General features: G+C 44.7%; 1 protein-coding gene across 1 annotated transcript; it reads left to right on the top strand.

Annotated features, from left to right (window-relative positions):
* The first annotated feature begins 12,753 nt into the window (after positions 1–12,753).
* HELT (helt bHLH transcription factor) lies at positions 12,754–14,626 on the top strand. Its single transcript, XM_032800398.1, has 4 exons — positions 12,754–12,780; positions 13,244–13,348; positions 13,681–13,777; positions 14,136–14,626. Exons 1-4 carry the CDS (start codon positions 12,754–12,756, stop codon positions 14,624–14,626), a joined length of 720 nt encoding a protein of 239 aa, XP_032656289.1.
* The last annotated feature ends 2,049 nt before the right edge of the window (positions 14,627–16,675 follow it).

A 16,675-nucleotide genomic window follows, 5' to 3' on the forward strand; every position in this document is an offset into this window, starting at 1 on the left:
CATCACTAGATGGCAGCAGCCAACTCCTGATCTACCCAGATTTTTTCAAAATACAATATAAGCTCATCATAGACAAGGCAAGGATTTTATATATTCAAGTGAAATGCTCATTCTTTTCAGTGTTTTACCTAGATATGTCTAAAAAAAAATTTCCAAATATCTGTAATGGGAGAGATTTTTGACAAGACCAATAACTGCTTGTCTCCATACAATTTTTCTGCCTGTTAGTAATAAAGTTTAAAATATTTAGCATTTGTGCAGTAATTTACCCCTTTTCCTAACTGATAAAAAAATCTCCATTTTACAGATAAGACAGAGAGCTTAAGTGTTTTGCCCCCAAGTTATGCACACAGTCAGAGGCAAAGAAAGCACTGACCTACCTTTTTCTGTACTGGCAAAGTGAACTGGAAAATTGTACAAGAAAAATGCTCCCTCAGCTATTTTCTGCCAAGAGTTAATAATTCTTTACATTAAACAGGCTTTTATGAACTTCAAATGAGAAACAAGAGAAACATACTATTTTCTAATGGTGAATAGTTGTGCATGGATCAAGCACCTTATTCTGCTGTTGAATAGTCAGCGTGTTTGTACATTATAAATGCTGATGCCAGACTGTACATTATAAATGCTGGGTCAGCAATACCAGGAAGCTTCACCCACTCCTTTAAACGAACCCTTTTCTCTGTATGTGTGTGTGGGGGAGGGGGGATTTGATTACCCCCTGCTTCCCCATGTGCCTCATCTCTCCAGATTTTGCCATTTCTCTCCATTGAAGGAGATGGCTTGCCTCAAAAGCTTTGCTCATATCACAGATGCCTTTGTTTGAAGTCAGCGTGTTCAGTTTATTATCACGCTTGTGAAGGTCAGTCTGAAAAAAAGGCTATGAATTCCTCATGTGCAGTCTATAGCACCCTCCTTGGCCCATCTGGAGCAAAGGGCTGGTCCAAGCCCAAATATGACCACAAAGTGATCTTTGAATAAAAGACAGAGCTTGGTTTGAGCAGGTAAAACCAAACCTCCCCGGAGCAAGATGCTTTTGGGTGAACAATAAAGATTCTGGCAGCTCCACCAAGCAACTAGGAACTGGAATTCTGCTAACAGCAGGAGGTCAATTACCAGCCTTTCACTTTCATAACATCTGGTCTCCCAGCTCCTAGTAGCTCAGCTCCCCTAAGCAGAGGTGAAGTATGAATCATAGCAAAAGCTTTCTTGTATTTTCATTCAGCTCTCTCCTCCCTTTCCTAAATAGAAAAGACATTGGTTAACTTACATAAGAATGGCCATACAGGGTAAGACCAAAGGTCCATCTTGCCCAAAATCCTGTCTTCCAGTGGTGCTCAATACCAGGTGCCCCAGAGGCAATGAATATAACAGGTAATCGCCAAGTGATCCATCCCCTGTCACCCATTCCCAGCTTCTGGGATCATAACTTGAGGTCATCATTGGATTTGACTGTTTACATTTGGGGGCATATGCTGACTGCTTGCCCCAGGCAACAAGGAAGGCTCAATCTTCATGGGAGGAAGAGCAGACAGGAGGGCCCCTAGTTGAGCAGTGACAAATGGAGGTTAGGTGGGCTGCAGTCCCTGGCCTAGAAGATGCCAGAGACAGTAGTATATGGAGCCTCTGCTGGAGCAGAGGCCACCCTCTGACTCTAGGAACATGTGAGGGAGTAGGGGTGATGACCCATTGACACATCCTGAACTATCAGATATTCTCACCAACCCAATCAGAGCCTTGAGAGTGTGTCAGTCGCTGCTGTAGACTGGCAGTAGATAAACCTGCCAAAAGCCAGCCATTAGCACAACATGTATAGATTCATAGATTCCAAGTCTGGAAGGGACCACCGTGATCATCTAGTCTGACCTCCTGTATAACACAAGCCACAGTTTCCACACAAAAAAATCCCTAGAGCAGATCTTTTAGAAAACACATCCAATCTTTATTTTAAAAGTGTCAGTGACGGAGAATCCGCCATAGCCCTTGGTAAATTGTTCCAATAGTTAATTACTCTCTCCGTTAAAAGTTTACACTTTATTTTCAGTCTGAATTTGTCTAGTTTCACCTTCCAGGCATTGGATTGTATTATACTTCTCTGCTAGATTGAAGAGCACATTTGTTCCCCATATTAGTACTCATAGACAGTGATCTCCCTATCCTATACCTGCACCCTCCATTATGCTTGCAGAGAGGGACTGGAGGAAAATATTTTCTTATTATTGCTCCTTTTGCTGTATTTCTAAGTACCATGACAATGCTTAACATGCTGGTGGCAGCCCATCTATCCTTGCTAGGACTCCCAACGTCGCTAACATTTGTGGAACAGACCTGCTATCGGCAATGGTGAAACTTTTCTGAAAGCTTTTTTTGCAGGGTACGCCAGGCCAGAGAACCCAGTGTAACTGAGAGCAGTGTTTGGCCTATTTGCCTCTGAAGTTACACCACAGTTGGATTTGATTTGGCTCAAAGGTTTACATTTGGCCCATCAAGTTCTAGGGCACCTATTCACATTAACCCAGCTCATTACCAATCTGATGACACCGATTAATCCTTTTAAGGTTCCCTTCTCCACCTCAGTTAGATACATTTTATGGCTGAAGTTTTCAAATGGAGATAGACACCTACGCAAAGATCCTCAGAGGTATTTAGGCACTTAACTCCATTGATGTCAATAGAAATTCAGGACCTAAATGCCGCTGAAATTTGGGGCACAGTTCCTACTGAATTTCACTTGGTTTATGCAGTGCACATTAGTATAAAGGAATCCACTGAAGTGTAGTTTTTATAGGTGAAATTACAGTGCACTACCAAGTAAACTGCACTACAACAGAGGGCTGCTTTCCTGTCACATACTCTGACTTTACATTGGTGTATCAGCCTTGAGTTCAGTGGAATTACATCAGGTTTCTACGGTGTAAACAAGCTGAATCCAGTCCATTACCTTTTACAAAAAGAGAACTGGTAAATGTATTTCCAACATGCCAAACCACTCTGGGAATTAGTTGTGGCAGCACTAAACCCTGGTACAGTGATCATTGTTAAAATCTTTAATATTTTGCTTCTACATGTAAATAGTTTAACTGCAGTATTTATGTTATTGCTTGAAGTTATAGAAGAAACTGCAGAATCTCATCATGCGTTATTAGGCCACATGAAATATAAGAAACGTTAAAACTATTAGTAGTGCTTCTTTGCTTAAAATGCTGGCAGTGGCCCAGGGCACAGTTTTATTCTGCATTTGTGCAGTGCATAGCACAATGGGACCATAAACCTTGACTGAAATGCAATAATGCAGTACTACACTGTATTATTATTTATTTGTGTAGCCCACTGACCCAAAACAAGTTAGGTGGTATGAGCATTTTCCTTATTCGTTGCTTTTCTATGGAAAATGAATTGTGGAAAAAGTCCTAAGTCCTACTGGGCACCAGCCTCAGCCTTAAGTAGATGCCTTCCAGAAGATGTAAAATGATAGGCATAGTCGTTATATGCATGATTGTAAATAGTGCCCCTGTAGTTTTTAAACCTGTGACAAAGCCCACCTGCATGATTCCCCCTTGTGACCCAATATGGCACCACTTACCTTGTAACAGGGTCTCTAACAGTCACCACCTCTTGGAGGGTACAATGCAGTTGTGCTTTAGGTCTCTGGCTATGGCACACTTGAGATCCACCCCTTCCAGACCCCACATTAAAAAAGCTAAGAACTCAATACAGAGTCATCCAATGAGTCTTCAGCAGGATCCTGCCCTTCTACTTAGGCCCTGTTGTCTGACAGCACTCCTTTGTTCAGTCCCTCCCTCTATCAGTGCTCATCTAGACAGTGAGCTGACTCAGACATTAACTATACCAGAGAGAGATGAAAGCCCTCTGTTCTTCTTCCTAGTCAAACCTAAACTGTGCTAGGCCATCTCCTTTTAATGCCCCCTCTCCACAGCTGACATCTGCTGCAGGTGTAGCAAGTTGGGACTAATTGGCTCTAAAGGCTTCATTAACTCCCTCCTTGTCAGTGCTGGATATGTATGCCTCTGTACAGAGCCAAATCCTGTGGTCTTTATTCAGGCAAAGCTCACACTGAAATCTGTCTGTCCATCAAGTCATGTATACCATCTCAGTCACCAGCTATCTGAGTGCCTGAAGACTTAAAATATAGTTTTATTGAGGAAGGACCTTGGGTTTGGGCTGTTATTTGTATACCTCCTCTGTGACCCCAAAATGTAAATTGCTGGATGCACAGTATTTTTTTAAAAGAAGTTTAGCAAGAATAATAGTCTAGATAAAATGATTGACACCTGAATGCAGATTCTTTAGCTTTCAATAGCTAACGTAGGATGCTTCTGTTTCATGTTGAACATTAGTATTTTGTACATTCAAAACATACATATGAACAACATAATCCTGATATGTTCCAGTATTGTACATGTTCCAAAACATGTTTTACAATATCATGGAGTCCTCTTTTATTTTTCAAATTAAACAGAGAGGGTTAAATGCTCCCTGGGTCTGCCCAGGTAAGTAAGGATGGGGAAGGGCACAAAGAGAGAAGATTCAGCACACAAATGATTTGGGCATTAAGTAGATACCCCACTGTATCATAAAGGAGTTCAGTATCTATCTATCTATTGCATCTCTCAACTCACATAATGTAGCATTCAATGTGAGCACCAGGAGAGAATGGGGCATGAGTGGCTAGCTTGGCCCAAATTCAACAAGACAGCATCCACAGTAGTGAGCACATTACTGCCGAAGAAAGTATCTGGAAACAACTCATCACTGCATGCTGTACTGACCTGATCTCTGTCTTTCTTGCCAGAAACAACAAGATTTCTCTTGCCATGGGCAGAGCGGACTGTATCTGGGCATGCGCTAACTGGGCATGATTTGGGGTGTATTGCTGGAATTTGTCCTCATCTGGTTCCAGAAATATTCTATTTTACTTTTTAACTTCTAATCCCCCCAGAACCAGAAATTGGTCAGAGGTTTTACATGCACGTTGCCTCTTCAGGTAGAGACAGCAGTCCAACTCTGGTGTTTGTAGTGCCAATATCCAGATCTTTGAAGGGGAGTTAACAATTACAAACTGTATGATTCAAAATCACATGAAGGTTTGAGAGAGGATTTCTACTGCCTCCCATCAAATGCTTTTTTTCCATAGCTAGCTATTATGATGGCAGCACATCAAAATTAGGGAATGCATTTGGTTCTGAACAATGACACAACATTCCATAAACTGATCTGTATATTGTGTGTATTTCTTAGTCATTCTATCACTAAGTCCTGCCTTTGCACCCCTAAGAGGTCCCTAAGAAGAACGTATGAACCTACAACACAAGATTAACATCAATCTGTATGTACAGTATTTTGAAGCGTATCCCAATACTATCTAGCAACACAGATAAAGACCAGAGCTTTTGCACTGTGCCCAAATGATGGATAACGCTGAATATTGTAACAGATTCTTCTTTTTCAAATATTACAAGAACTGAAGAGCATACTAGGAAAGCACCACCGTATATGCCCAATGTCTTTGACACATTGACTAGTTTGATCACCAGTCCAGCAGTCCAAACATAATAAAAACCTGTTTTGGTTTGGTTGAGGATGAGAGGATTTATATGGAATTAAATAATTTGTTTCAGTGGGACTTTATGTGTGGGTGTCCTTCCATCATTATTTTGTAAAAGAGTGGTACCTGCTCATCCAGATAGAGATGTGGCTGAAAATAAAATTGTGACCAGTATTTTAGTGTCTCTGTATGGCTTTTGGGAGTACATCCTGTAGCCACACTTACCCAGAGCATCTTGCTTGGGGCTTTAGTCTCTGTATATAGTGGTCAGATAAAAAAATTGCACCAACTCTCCTGTTGGTGTAAATCACCCTCGTTCTATTGATTTAATGGAGCTACACCAATTTGCATCACTTGCAGATCTTTCTCAATATAGTTCTGTGCCTAAAACTATAATATCACTTTTAATTCATTGTCCAGTAAATCTACTTTATGATCTCAACCTTGAGATTTATGTCTAGCCGAAAGAAGAAGCAAATATTACATCTTAAGGAATGACAAGAGAGTCTGGAAGAATGAATCCATTGTGTTTTATCAAGATATTGTTCAGCCAACCAGCTCTCTTTTCTGGCTTCCTATTATAGTGGGCATCCTGCCAGTTTTTATAGTATCACTGACAGCTAAATAAAAGGATACCTCTGGAAAAGACTCTCAGTACTGAGAAGGTAGTCAGAGTTCTGCAAGGAAAGAATGAGATCACAGGCAATGTTTACCTCTGTGCTCAAGAAGAGGGGGCAGTCCAGCTGAGCAGTTTTTCTTTGTATGCCTCCTGAAGTATTTCTGTGCACCCACTGAATCTTTCACCAAATCCACAGAGAAAATGGGACTGATCTCAACGGCCCTTTTTTATCATCCACTTCAGCTGCAACATCACAATCATCCACAGAGTAATGGTGCAGTGGCTGATGCACAGACTCCAGTTAGCAACATCCATGGTTAAATCATCAGTGAGGTCGAAGAGGTGTGAAATGACTGACAGGGCTTCATTAATGAAATAATCTTCTGATTCAGAGTCTGTGCCAGTAGAAAATTACCAGTAATTCATTTACCTTGTATTTTAAGCATTATTTTGCAACTTAAAAAGAAATCCAGTTTCATCATCATGAAAACACTGGGCTTGATTCACCAGTGCATTACTCCAGTTTTTCACTAGAGTTACACCTGCATAAAACAAGAATATGCAATGATTTGTCAGGCCCAGATCTTATATTTACAGAGGGCCTCTGAACCCAAAGAATCTCAAATTACTGTACAAAGTGATATATAAACTACAGAAATTACACTGATAATTTCACCCAATACTAAAATGCAGCTACTTCTGGGGTGGAGTGTGACAGTATATAGAATAGCAAGTGAAAAATAATATCATAGCCATTTGAAAATGTAGATGTAGTTTTTGTAGGAAGATTGTAATTATCCCAAGTGGATTTGGCCAGGACACCAGGATTAACATCCCCTCCACCCCCGCCCCCCACACATACACTACTGCAAAAAAGTGTTGTGAGCTATTTGATGCCCACACAGATCAGGAACATAGTTTTAAATCTCACCCAAACCTCAGCATCTTCCCCCTTCATAGTCCCAAGCTGGGGCATTGGAGCCTTATGAACTCCAGGGGAATGGCTCATCAACAGCATTTCCTGCAGTGCCATGGTATTTCCTGGGATGTTTCCCTTAAAGTCTCTGACCGTGCCCAACCTTGTTTATATAAAGGTGTGATGCATTCACAGACGAACCTAGTATGGCCTTAAGAATTGAAGCACTTTAGTCTTTCCAATGATTTAGTTTCAGGCCACTACTTCTTACTACCCAGAAAGAGCTCTGTCAGATGATTGAGATATTCCATTTATAGGCTGAATCTGTTATCTTCACTGCATTCCTTCCATTCCCTGCTAGCCACAGTAATGAGCGATGGGGATTAGACACTGAACTTGGGTTTCCAGCATTATATTGCAATCCATTACTAGCTAGCCTCATTAGATTTGTTTTGCTAACAGAAATCTAAACAGCCTACCAGACCATCCACAGAGTATAGCAGCGCCCTGCTACAACACTGCTGTAGTTAATGCTTTGTCAGTTTCCTTTATAATCAATATGGCGGTTCCTTGGACACCAACTTCCACACAAGGCCAAATCCTGTTCACCTCATTGATGCAAGAAGTATCAATGATGTCAAAGGGGCTACTAAAATAAATAAGATGAACCTAAAATCTAGAGCCCCAAATTAGTGAGTGAATACAGTTAAAAATTAAAAAATCAACTAAAAACAGAAGAGAAAATAAACTGAGGGCTAGAGGCAAGGAAGAGAGCTATGTTTTCCTATAAGAGGCAAAAGTCCATGACAGCTCAATGCAGTAGATGCATTGATGCAATGCAAGGGCTGCGGTGGAGTAGGCTCTCAATGGGGAGACTATGTGAAGGATCAGAGATGTCAAGGCTAGATGAGTGGGAAGGCGCATACAGTGGGACAATGTCTGTGGTGTTTATCAAACTCTGACTTCAATGGTTTAGGAACTACCCAACATGCTGGGTCACAAAATAGCCCAGCAAGCCCGCTGAAGACCTTCTCTATGAAAAGGCTACAGTGCTGATGACCCCAAGTAACAGCCTTTATTAAGGTAGTTCCATCCAGCCTCTCACAGTAAAATGTTGCCCCATTTTTGGTAAGTGTTCAAGTCTCCATTTTAAAACATGCCTGGGTTCAAATAAAGCACCTGAGGTGAGTCTAATATCTCAGGCTTTCTTTAAATGGCCTATTGAGGTATGCAGCAGTTGTTGCAGTCCTGTTGGTCCAGGATATTAGACAGACAAGGTGGGTGAGGGGATATATTTTATTGGATCACCAATTTCTGATTTCTTACCTGATTTCCAGGTAACTTTCCTGATTTTTTTTTCTTCTGGTGCTGAGAGTTTGTGGTGATTTCTTGTTTGAGGGGGTCCCCTCTGTCCTAGGTGAGATGCAGTAAGTGGTTCCCCAGTTTCTCCCAAGTCCCTCTGCTCAGCATATTGGAGTTGTATGCAGTGCTCAGAGGGTTATAGGTGGCGCAAGCTCTGTGGGGCTGAGATTTTGTTTCTTGCATTGGCTCAGGAAGTAGCTGGCGCTGTTAAGTATTGCTTCCTTTTTGTTCATGTTGGAGCGTTTCCATTTCAGCCCCGGGTCCAGTGGAAGATGTTACTGATCCGCCCTGTCTCTAAATGGCGGGAAGGGCCTTGCACGTGGGCCATTCAGGGCGCGCGGGCCAGCGGTGCCGGGTGTGGGGTAGTGATGCGGGGCAGTTTTGTTTGCAGCAAGGAGCTGGTGCGGTGTGAACCCGCCAGGGGCTGCCGAGGCACAGTCCCTCCGGCGTGTCAGCCAGCCACTGTACGCGGCGCTGGACAGTTTTCCGTCTGCCCCTCGCAGCCCGCGCCCAGCAGCTCTGAGCACAGCCCCATCCACGCTCCGCAGCGCGCTGGAGCCTGGCTTTGGTCAGGGCAGAATAAGCGCCCAACGGGCTTCTGCTGTTGACATCCAGTACCGGCCCCGCCAAATAACACCCCCCCACACACACACAGTCCCGAGCCGCCTCTGGCACAGCTTCCAGGCTCCTGACAAGACCATCCCGGGGCTGCCCCCTTCGGAGCTGTGGGGATCTCCAGGGGGAAGCCAGCCCCACACTCACTCCCCTGGGAACGTCAGGAAGAAAGGAGGGGCTGGGCTCCTGCAGGGCCGAGAGACCCCCGTGAGACTTGGCCGTGCTCAGGATCGGGTCCAGCAGCGCCTGTGCAAACTCAGGGTCACTGTTATTTCCGCCTTCTTTCTTTTGCTTGCAATAACAGAACATAAGCGCTGGAGCGCTCCTGTTCCGCTCAGTGTGAGCCCTGACCACAAGCCAAGGGACCGAGCCCATTAATAGCTGTGCATAGGTGACCCTCGTTGGCTTTAGCCCTGTTAGTTAGATCCCTGGATATAGGATCCTGCTGGCACGAAAGTAAAAGGGCGTTTGGTCACTGGTGTCAGGACTGGGCCCTTCGTGGCGTGCATGTAACGACAGTTTGTGTATGTGTGTGTTGGGGGGGGGGGGCATGAAGGACAGAGCAAAAGGCCTTAATGATCTATTTCTCTGGGTTTATAACTTTAAATCTCCTATGTTAGTACTGTTTGTGTGTGTAATGCAAGTTTTGATTAAATAACGTGTGTCAAGTATTCAAAGGCATCACCAACAAAATCAAAAATGGTCTCATATTGTAAGAGAATAATTACAAATGAGCTAGGAGGCAAAAGCGACTAAAGGACAAACTGGAGTTAGGGGAAAGAGTATGCAGTTTTCCTTGTCGGATAACCAAGCACAATCTTGCGTTAGGAAGATCAAAGTGCCACTTTTGGAGAGTTTGAAATAGAAATGCTCCTCTTCTTTGGAGGCGCTGAAAAGTTTAAGAGAGATTTCCCAAGCAGCACATGACTTCTGCTCAAGGTTTTCTTCTTAGTCTGATCGGAGATATAACGTTGGAAATAAAGAAAAGAAAAAGCAAACATGTCTGAGTTAATATGCCATAACATTTTCAGCGCACCTCGGCCGCTGGCATACCCACTTTGCAGGCCTCTGTTCTACTCCTCCCCAGCCTTCTCTGTCAAACCGAACTTGGGCAACATCCTACCCTGGCTTGGGCTGAGCTGCAGAACTACAATTCTGTGGCAGAAAAGAACAAAATAAACAAGTCTAGTGGTGTAAAAACTTGTCTTGCGGGTGCCTGCAGCTGGTGGTTAACACAGACTGTAAGAGGATCGACTCCATCTCCGCTGGCGAAGGGAAGAAAAAAGAGGGGGAAAAAAAGACCTCACATTTGCTATTCACAGTTTAGTTAATTTGGATGATAACGGTTAGTTTTTTTAATCCCATTGTATGAGACTGAATATACTACAAGCGTCCAGAAACAATATCTACTGCAAACAGAGCACCACACTGGAGTCTCTGAGCTTGAATCTAGCCTGGCACACAAACATTTGGGAAGACGCAGTTAAAGAATAACTTCGACGTTTTAATACTGAACAGTTCTAAACTCTTCGCATGCGAAACTCAGGTTTGATCCTTGGACTTTCAGTCTGTTTGACTATATTGCACTAGGGGAGATGGTCACCATCGCTCAGATACAAGGACAAGAATCTGTATTCACAGTCAGTGCTACCCAGGTAACTTGTACCGAAAGATCAGATGGGTCAGATTTTCCACACTTCAACTACAAAGAAATAGTAGCAACACACTAAAAAGAAAAGAGAAGTGAATGTTTGGAAGAAATATCCTGGAGCTGATGGGACTGGAGTAAATGGGATCTTTATAATGTTTCTCTGGAGACTGCAATATTTCCCAGACGGGCAGAACTCAACACTGGAAATACAGCTCAGCCCCTAGCACACATCTCCTCAGTGAAAGTGATGTTTTTATTTCCTTCTGCGGGGTACAGTCACAATCCAGAGCTGCTGTTTAGTTAGTAAACGTGTAAAGTGGGCTACTTGGGGGCGGGGGGAGTCCCTATGCAAAAAGCAAGGGCGGTGGCAAGGAGACGTGAAAGAGCCATGGAAACGCGCTCAGAGGCACTGGAGACTAGGGGGTTCCCAGCCTCCTTTCAGCTAATTTCCTCTGGCTTCTGTTTGTGTGTTTTCGATATTTTCCTCTTAAACTCTTTAAAAAGAGAGAGATCAACTTCCCCAAACTCTCCCGTCTTCCCTTTCTCCCCCCCAGGGACAAACACTGCCATGCCCCCGAAAAGGAATCCTCTGCGCTCTCGAGGCGAGAAACGCGGCTGCCAGAACAGAGGCCATAAAAAAAAGTTAACAATGCTGTGAAAATATGTTTGCAGAAAATAGACAATTGTTGGATTAAACGTATTCAAGTATGAAATAATGCCTTTTTGTGTAAAAACTTCAGCAATGTGCGTCTACAAAAGTTCCCTGTGGCAGTTACTTGCTCCCTTTGTGAGCTGTGCGCTTTGGCGTCTCCACTTGGCGCATTTAACTCAGAGCCCTTTAAACGCGATTGTTTCTTTCTTTTTAATGACATTTACCGGATCAAAACATGCTGTTAATTCGATCAGAAAGCTTTGCCCTCCCGAACAATGCCACAATAATTTCTCCTGAAGTTTGTTAAATTGACCAAAATTAGGCAAATGAATAGGAGGTCTGTAGGCGACTCCTCTTGCAGGTGACACCGAATAATGCACTCTCAGACCAGCTGCGATCTCCTCTTTATTTGCCCTTCTTTTCTTTGACCCGCATTATTAAAATTTAGGCCCAATGAAACTATTCATACATTTCAATGGGACATTTTCCTATAGGATAATAGGCTACAAATTGAGCCTCTCCAAAGGGGGGAGTAGGGGAGTAAAACAACTACACACAGACACACACCACACAAAAAGAACCGTCGTGTGCCAAAGGCTCGCGGGAGCCTCCCTGGGCTGCAGAGGGGAGGAGGGGGGAAAAAAAGGGGGATCGTGTGCCAGCCCCCAGTCCCACACCTGCCGGGATGTCCCAGCACATAAAGCGATGTAAACAAAAACCCTCGCTGCCATCTCTCATAAAGATAGACGTGTCACCAAGTCGTGTGAGAAAAGCCTGAGAACAAACGGGGCCACTCCGTCTCCAAGGGCTCTCCCTTGAACTGGGCGGAACAGCCTATTAAGGGCTTACTTAATTACTTTAATGATTCTGGACAGGCTTTAAAATGCAGTCAGCGCTTGGACAGGGGAAGAAGGGGGGCTGCCTGGGATTTGTAAACAGGCGATCGTGTGAGAGACCAGGCGCTTGGAACTAAAGAAGAGAGCTTGTGTTCACACGCTGCTAGCGCGCCACTGCGCTCTGCTTGCTGCTCCCCTTAGTCCTGTTGCCATGCAAATATTATTCTGGGGGTGATCACGTGTCCTTTGAAGGTCCACGTGGAGTAATAAAGCTGATCTGCCCCCTGCTAGCCCCCTTGACTGAAAAAAAAATTTTTTTTACTCCTTGAAAACTGATCTTTAATGCATACATTCCCCAAACTGCTCTCCCTAATCCTAGGGAATCAAGCAGGCCATGAATACACCGAGTCTCCCCCCAGAAATGATCGCTTTATAAGCAGCCCTTTGGAGGCTAGAGGGCTGCAGTGCACCTGAGACTCGAGAAGACACAGGCGTTCCCTTCTGCTAGGCTTTCCCCAGTGGTGTGACTTCTCAGGATGGCCTCTAAACTAAAGGAACGGAAAGTAAGTTGGAGCTAATCCTTGCGCACTGGGGCTGCCGGCTGCTTGCCCAGCAGCGACAGAACGACGGTTTATTTGTAGGCTTTTCAAAAAAAGCCTGGGCTCGTGTTTGGTTTGGAAAACCAGAACTTAACACTCAGACCGATCCTCAGCAAGAGCACTGCTGTGGAGACCAGGGGCCTCCTCTGTGCAGTCAAGCAGGGCCGGAGGAGCGCTCGCTTCTGGGGCCAAAATTAACCTGGCTCTTTCAAAAAAATAATAGTAGAGGGAAACTGATATGCGAGCGGCTTAGTGAAGGTCAGATCAAATGTCTGACGTTAGAGTAACTTTTTTTAAAAGGTGAATATCTATGGATAAAACTAGAAACCAAAGGCTATGGGGAGTTTCTCTTTGCGTTTTGGGGTGATGTCTGCTCGTGTTTCAGACGCCTTGTTCCATGTGTGTGTTTGCACATTGTGTGTTATAGAGGACTCCAGTGTCTCACAAAGTGATTGAGAAAAGAAGGAGGGATCGGATCAATCGCTGCCTCAATGAATTGGGGAAGACCGTGCCAATGGCTTTGGCAAAGCAGGTATGCTCCAGCTGCTGGCTAGAGCCCTGGAAAGTGCGTGCCGTTGTTACCAAGGGGGACGTGACATACAGTGGCATGTTTAAGGATGAACATGACCTGCATGACTGCAATGACCTTCTTTGGTTTGGAATGACTCTTGTCAGGGAGGTGTATCTGGGAAGTAGCTGCCAGGCTCATACAGTCAGGAAAGGAAAGTGTCTTGTGTGCCAATGCTCCCTGGTGGTTTCTCCCTGGCCGGCTTTAGGATCCATGGGTTTGGTGAACTCAGCAAGAATAGTTCTGGCTCTGGTTTCCCTCAGGCGTTTTATGAGGGTTTTGTCTGTGTGTTTCAGAGCTCTGGGAAGTTAGAGAAAGCGGAGATCCTGGAAATGACTGTTCAGTATCTGCGAGCCTTGCATTCGGCAGATTTCCCCCGTGGCAGAGACAAGGGTAGGTACAACGCTTAGCGTCTTGGTGCTCGTGGTGATCCGTGCACGTTTGGCACACAGGGTTTGAAAATCTTCCTGCAACCACGGCTGGTTCTGCAAGCGCTCCAGGGACATCCCACCTTTTCACAGTGTAAATCACATTAGCTACGTCCAGAACTGCTGAGGAGTGGGTGGGTGGAGAATGAAATAATCCGCGTACCGGTTTAACTGGGCTGTGTTAACATTCAGTGTCTACATGTGCAGGTGTCAGTATCTCCAACACTCAGACAGACATTGTGGCCTGGAATTTTTAAAACTCCCTTAGGCAGAGGGCAGCGAGGTCAGGAACTGCCCCGTTATCTTGTTCCGTTTCTTCCCAGCAGAGCTTCTAGCTGAGTTCGCCAACTATTTTCACTATGGATACCACGAGTGCATGAAGAATCTAGTCCATTACCTGACCACAGTGGAACGGATGGAGACCAAAGACACCAAATATGCTCGGATCCTGGCTTTCCTGCAGTCCAAAGCTCGCTTTGTCACCGAACCTATCTTCACCACTCTGGGATCGCTCCCAGAACCGGACTTCTCCTACCAGCTTCACCCAGCTCCGGAGTGCCCGGCGCACAGTCCCAATGAGTCTGTGTTTCAGCAGGGATCCGGGGGTCCGTTTTCCTGGCATGGTCCTGCCAGAAGCCCCACCATCCCTTACCTTCCCAACGCAGCCATGCCCCTCCCTAACCCCGGGCAGCAACGCAACACTTTCTTGTCGTCAGTACAGGGTCTGGACAGACACTATTTCAACTTGATCGGCCGTTCCCACCCCAGCACCTTCAGCCTGCCCCACGGCCAGCATCCCCCCTCTGTGCTATAGAGACTCGGCCTGCGGGCTGCATATTTATATCGGGGGAAGAGTAAATTATCCACAGGCGCATACATTCACTTAGTAAGTGCTAGTGTACAAATGTAAATACATACGATTGTGAAGTTATAGCTCGGAATAAATGATCACTGGGAAAGGTTAAGGATGTTTCCAGCGTGAGATGCTTTTGCAATGCGTTATTTATCCAACCTACTAGCGTGTCCCTGCACGCTTCGGTTCTATGTGCAGGGCACAAACCACGTACAGCGCTTGGAATAAATGTGATATAAACTCTTTGGTCTGGTTTCCCATCGGCACTTCATTGGTGGAAGGAGGGAAGTAAAATCAACGGAAACGGCTGTGATAAAGGGTTTGGGGGACGCGCGTCTCCAAGCGTTGGGTCTAGCGCGCACTGTGCGCTCTGGCGCTAGAGTGTTTATAGGGTGCCGCGTAACTACGCGGAATTAAGCGAGCGAGAGAGGCAAACGCTACGGTGTTTCGGTGTTCAGGTAAACCTCACTTCGCCGCACACTCTTTTAAAATACAGCAGCGTTCATGTGTCTCCCAAAAGCCTTCTGCTTTATCAAGCGTCGATATTGCCCATGAAAACATATTCAGAAAAGTAGCATTGAAGTTGTGTGTGTATATACATGTGTTTATATAGAATCGGGGACGGTATGTGTATACACACTGTATGCGTGATCCCGAGAGGCAATGAGCGGGACCAGTGCATGCTTGTCTCACAAATATCCCTGTATGTAAATCCATGCCAGTCTCACATTGTTACAGTTACAATACAGCAGTATTGAGGCTGCAAACGAAACACCTTAGTGCAATTATGAGGATTCCCTGAGGCGAGCTAATAGGAAGGAACCAGCCTATCCATTTTCCGCAAGATGTACGGGTGACCTGAGGGTAAACAGAAAAGGAAAAATGTTCTTGTTGAAGTCGGAAGGAATATTTTAGGAGGAAGGGACGATTTCCCTTCTGTCTTATTCTGGAATTTCCTCATGGCCGTTTATCTCCTTAGGAGGAAAACAACAGGAAAAGCTGTGGCCTAAGGAACAAGGTGAGATTAGGCTCTGTAGCACTTGGCCTATCACAGACAGTAGTTTAACAGGTGGAAGACATACACACAGAAAAAAGCTCAGGAGGAGCCGAGCCTTTAACGTTGTCCCACAGACTCTGGCTTGTATAGTGGCCAACGCCAGATTTTTTTCTCATTCCATTCTTCAGTAAAATCGCAATTTCACTGCATCTGAGCTGAGTCCTCTGTTCAACACGGGAATATCAGGCGCGGTTTTAGGTGCTGCAGGGAGCGCTGAGTGACACTGCAAAGAGATATGCTTCCTTAGTGACGTGTATTTCTATGGAGCTCAACTTTTGTTACAGAAGCATCAGAACAGGAGAAGTGGAGAGGCAAACAAGCCTTTCAGCATGAGGAGCAAATCTACGGGTTTAATATCTAGAAGGGCAACATTAACAGCCAGGCAAACAAGAGTTTAGCTAATATTCCTTTGCCCAGCCATGCCTTCCTTTTGAGCTCTTCGGAAATTTCAGCAGTTTCAATTCTCCTACCTCGGCTGCGTCACTGAATAAGAACCGACCTCGTCTGTGCTCTGACAGCAAATGGTTTCTTACATGTGATTCCCGATGCTAGTTATTAGTCTTTTTCCTGTGGTTTGCACTCCCCGATCCGTTGACGAAGGTTAAATTAACTTATTCCATTGCACACTGCAGCCTTGAGGGAGATTTGACCCGGAGTGTTTACTGAGGTCATGGAATGGGCTGACCCACAATTTGTAAACCATCAACTCCTTTATTCAGAGACAGACAAAAAGATCTTCATTACAATGAGTGGAAAGTGTCATGTGTACCTTCCATTTAAACTGTAAATACAGAAAAGCCTTATGTTTCAGATTGACAAGAAAGAGGTCGTATTACAGGGTAAAAGGACGAGAAAGAAATTCTATTGCATTAGGATACATTTGGGACCTTAAATCCGAGAGCGGAAAGCAGGAAAATACCTCTTGCTAAATGTACGTGGGGCGATATGGGATA

The sequence above is a fragment of the Chelonoidis abingdonii genome, chromosome 5 (assembly GCF_003597395.2).
Source record: "Chelonoidis abingdonii isolate Lonesome George chromosome 5, CheloAbing_2.0, whole genome shotgun sequence".
Taxonomy (NCBI): domain Eukaryota; kingdom Metazoa; phylum Chordata; order Testudines; family Testudinidae; genus Chelonoidis; species Chelonoidis abingdonii.